This window comes from Kryptolebias marmoratus, linkage group LG1 (genome assembly GCF_001649575.2).
Source record: "Kryptolebias marmoratus isolate JLee-2015 linkage group LG1, ASM164957v2, whole genome shotgun sequence".
NCBI lineage: Eukaryota > Metazoa > Chordata > Actinopteri > Cyprinodontiformes > Rivulidae > Kryptolebias > Kryptolebias marmoratus.
This window is the reverse complement of record NC_051430.1, coordinates 33038719-33042933: the sequence shown is the minus strand read 5'-3', so window position 1 is coordinate 33042933 and position 4215 is coordinate 33038719. Positions and strand designations below refer to the sequence as shown.

The 4215-nt window shown below is 51.5% G+C and overlaps 1 protein-coding gene across 2 annotated transcripts in view; it reads right to left on the bottom strand.

Annotated features, from left to right (window-relative positions):
• Window positions 1–573: 573 nt before the first annotated feature.
• LOC108241852 overlaps window positions 574–4215 on the bottom strand; it is a 5404-nt gene continuing 1762 nt past the window's right edge. Inside the window, exons 1-9 of one of the 2 annotated variants that reach the window (XM_017426306.3) lie at window positions 3655–4085; window positions 3093–3550; window positions 2851–2989; window positions 2521–2769; window positions 2248–2422; window positions 1861–2156; window positions 1549–1721; window positions 1201–1425; window positions 574–1111 (exon numbers count right to left, since the gene is read on the bottom strand). In XM_017426306.3, the coding sequence (XP_017281795.1) occupies window positions 665–1111; window positions 1201–1425; window positions 1549–1721; window positions 1861–2156; window positions 2248–2422; window positions 2521–2551 (1347 nt within the window). In that variant the 5' untranslated portion in view covers window positions 2552–2769; window positions 2851–2989; window positions 3093–3550; window positions 3655–4085 and the 3' untranslated portion in view covers window positions 574–664. Of the gene's footprint in view, window positions 1112–1200; window positions 1426–1548; window positions 1722–1860; window positions 2157–2247; window positions 2423–2520; window positions 2770–2850; window positions 2990–3092; window positions 3551–3654; window positions 4086–4215 lie in introns of those variants that run through there. The other variant, XM_017426303.2, reaches the window with a different exon arrangement.

Here is a 4215-nt window from a genome sequence, read left to right as displayed (position 1 = left end):
CCGCATTCCTGATGACCTTCTCTGTAAGGCCTACAACTCCAGCGCTCGCATGGGCAGGATTGGGAACTCCCTCTCCCATCTCATGCTGGCCCTGTCTTCCTCTCTGGAGTCTGTTTCACTGGACCATTCCACCCAAGGCCTGGTCGACGCGTCTCTGCAGGCCTTTGCTCTTATGACGAGGGAGCTGGGACGCACACCGTCTACTCTGGTTCATGCTCGCCGCCAGGTCTGGCTGGCACGGTCGCCCCTCACTGAGCCTTGTAGGAGAACACTCTGGACCCTTCCGGTGATCCCGGGAGAATTTTTTGGCACTGCTGCGGTGGATGCCTTGGACCGTACAGCTCAGGCGTCTTGTACAAGACAGCAGCTGGCAGGGCTTCACAGACGTAATCGCCAACCAGTTGGCACTTGGGCGGCTGCGGGCTCCTTGCGGAGGTCCCCGCTGCCGTCAGTTTCATTTGTTGAGCCGCAGGTTCTGTGCCCGTGCACCTCTGCTTCCACTGAAGGACAGATATGGGGGACTGTGAAAGGCATTCCATGTCCAAAACCAATTGAAAACATTTTTTTTTTTAAACACTCGAACTTTATTTCAACTTCTTTAAGAACAAACACTGATTTTCTTCTCAACAGGCAAACGCACACAAACAGACCGACAGTGAGCACATCACTGCATTTTTCCTAGTGCCTTCTTTACTTTTGCCCTTGCCTGGGTCATCCTTTGCACCCTCTGGATCGACACCTTTAGCGGGCTGAGTTTCACCACAGGCAAGGATCTAATAAGTCTTGCTTGCTTCTCCGCTTCCTCTGCCGCAGAGCTTGAAGTGTCCTCTCCAGCTGGCACCTCATCTTTGGGCTCGGACTCTGAGGACGAGGGCAGCTCTCGTCTTTTGGTCTTCGCCTTTGCCTTGCCACCAGTTTGTGCTTCTGCCGCTTCCTCCGTCTTGCGTGACCCGCTCGAACCCAACCCCCGACACTGCTGCTGAAGGACGGATGTCATTTTCCGTCTGACCTCCATAGCCTCCGTGATGCTCTGGTTGTCGGCGGTCCTGACGTCGTGGCACATGGACAGAGACACCGTCTTTCTTTCTGCCTCCGGTAGAAGTGTCTTCGCCTGAAAGGGAGAAGGTGGTGAAAACTGTCCAGAGTCCAGCACCTCCATTTACACATACATGTTACAGAGCTAAGATAATCTGTACTTACGCTGTCTGCGAGGGCCGTCCTGATCAATGTGAAGTTCATGTCCCCTCTTAGGCCCATCTGCGTCCAGGCCAGCTTCAGGTACCTGGTCAGGTTTCGGAAGCTGCTCTTTCCCAAGTTGAAGAGGAGGTATTTGTTCCTTGAGCGTAGTTTTCGTTTAATCGCCAGCAACCGCTTCACCCAGGTAAGCTCCTCCGCATTGAGTGCCAGGCTGGTGTGCTCGGCCACCTGTGGGAATGGAGAAAGCAATGTGTAGATTTCTCTCTAGTTCAATTTGTGCGTGCCGATGAGTAAATGTTGCTCTAGCATGAAGCGCTTTGAGCGCCACAAAAGCTTGTTCCGTGCACTTACTCGGATCAGGACTCCCTCATCCGTCGCGGCTTTCTTGGAAGCGACCACCTCCTCCTCCCTCATGTTGATGAACACGCCGGGCCGGTGTCCGCTCAGGCAGGCCCAGTACGCCGTCAGGTAGCCGTACAGGAGGTAGCGTGTCGTCGTTCTCCTCTCGTCCTTCTCCAGCTCGACTGAAAGACGGCAGAGAGCAGTGTCAGTTACAGACACGTTCATCATAAATAATTATTTTAAAACTGTCACAAATTGCCCTTCGAATGAACCTTCAACATACAGGATTTGAGACCAGTACTGACGAATTTGACAACGTACCCAGAAGCTCATTGATCCGAACCGGGGCCACGCGGATGCAGGTCGCAATAGTGTCGGGCCCCGGGAGCTTCTCCATCTTTGCCCTTTTCACTTGGTTCTGGTGAAGGACAATTTCCCTCTTGGTCTCCCTCCTGGCCTTCTCAACAAAGGTGAGGATCTCCCTGTTCTGGTCCAGGGTCAACCGGCTGTGGGGGGGTCTGATGGTCAGCATGTACTGAAGAAACTGCGCCACGTTGTGCAGGTAGTACCTCACTGTGGTTATCTCCTTGCCGCAGCTTCTCATCTCACGGACCCATCTGTGGACGACAACGTTAAGATGTGAGGGACAGAGGTCGCAAACCGTAAGCAGACATTTGTTAAGAAGAGTGCGTGAAGCTTGCGGCTCACTCCTGTACGCGGGCGATGTCGTAGAGGAAGGCCCAGTCAGGAAGCCTTCCCTTCCCCTCCGACATGAAATGGAGGAAGGCTTTCACCCGGCTCACTCTAGATTTTGAGTCCTCTTTCATTTTTGAAGTGCCGTACTCCTTTGAGTGGAGCAGGACAAATCGATCCAGGTAAGTGTCTGAAATGAAAAACGTGGGAAGAGGAAGGAAGTTACTGCTCTGTTGCAAAACTGAGCAACAGGGTCTTTGAGCTGAACGGGTGGGTGCGTGAACTTACCCATGGACCGGGGCAGCTTTAATCTGTGCATGATGTTTCCCTTGCCGGAGCCGGCCGACCACGTGTGCGCTCGGTGCTTCCGCGGGGTCTTTGAGGAACGCGCCCGAGTCTCCACAGACCGTCCCTGCCTGCCCGTGTCCTCCAGCGTGATCTCCTGGATTCCTGGAGCCTCGATGACTTCACGTTCGAGGTGCGGCGGTGGCTGTCTGCTGGAGGACGTTCCTGCCTCCTCCTGCTGCTTCTTGTGCTCTGTCATAGGAAGACTAAGTTTGTTAAAGGGACAATTCAGTGCAACGAGGACGACAAAAAGAAATCACGTTTTTCACTTACGGGACGAAGAACTGGTGCATTGGGGACAGACGGGCTCTTCGTCGCAGTTTTAGCAGTTGCCAGGGAGCGCTGAAGGTCCCTGACACGTTGCTCCAGGTCGACGTTTTGCTTTCGGAGCTCTGCATTTCTTTTCTTCTGGCTGCAATTGAAAGCACAAATTCTTTTAAAAAGAAACAAGGTTACATTGTGTTTTAGTTGAAATTTTCAGTAAAAACTGAATAAAAACGTGCACATGTCGGGACCTTGTGAACACCTCCGTGCACACCAGAGTGCCGCAGGAGGGCTCAGGCGTCTGTGGAGCTCGCTCCTCCTCAGCAGCCTCCAAATCAGGGACGGGCGGCTCTGCCAGGTCCAGCGTGCTCACCATGGGCGGGGTGGGGTCGGTCGCCCGCAGGCTGGAAAGGAGCTGCAGGGCACGGATGGTTTTGGCCTGCCGGACCATCCTGGCCTGCTGTTCCCCGGTCAGCTCTCTGTGGGTGCTGAATATGTGCCTGTCCAGGAGCTTACCCGTGGTAAATACACAGCCAACAACCGGGCACGGACACCCCCGGATGTTGGTGCGCCCGTTTGCCATATTCACCAGAATCTGGCGCTCCTGCTTGTTCATTACTTTGTGTGCAAATCGCAGGTGCCTGTTCACATGCAGAAGAGCGATCGTGCACAGTGGGCAGCTGTTTGAAGCCTCTGCAGTCGACATTGTCTGTAAAAACAACATAAATAAAGAAGGGACAAAAACGTCTTATTCATATATATTTCTCCAGTATTCATACCTGTGAATAAGAATACAACAGGCTTGAAACTTACTGTTTAGAATATAATAACTAATTAATTAAGGATTAATTAGTTTAGCTCTTTCACGAGGTACTCAGAGGTTGGATCACGTGGATCTTCTTAAATTTCCATTCATTTTCCAATTTCTGGAGATGTGCTTGAATTTCCTTTGTAGCTTTTGGTTGCTCCACTTTAGCAGCAAGCTCCGCTTGTGCATCTGCTTTGGTGTTATTAGTGCTAGATTAGCTGGAATGGTTGCTTGAACACTGAACTTACAGTTTCAGTCTGAGTGTGACCAAAGATACAACTGTATTCGTCATTATTTAGCGCTCCTCTTACTCTCTCCTTTTCGAGATGACTGTTGTTAACTTCCTCAATGCTGGTGTAGATTCTCAGTCCTCCAGGCCATGGTAAATTCAAAAAAAGGTTAAAAAACAAAAACAACTGGACTTCTATTCTGTAGCTGAAGACGTTTCGCTTCTCATCCGAGAAGCTTTCTCAATTCAGAAATAGAGAGGGTGGAGTTGAGCTTGGTTTCTCCTTTTTGACATAGATGGCTTCTTTTACTCCCCTCTCAAACCATCTGTCTTCTCG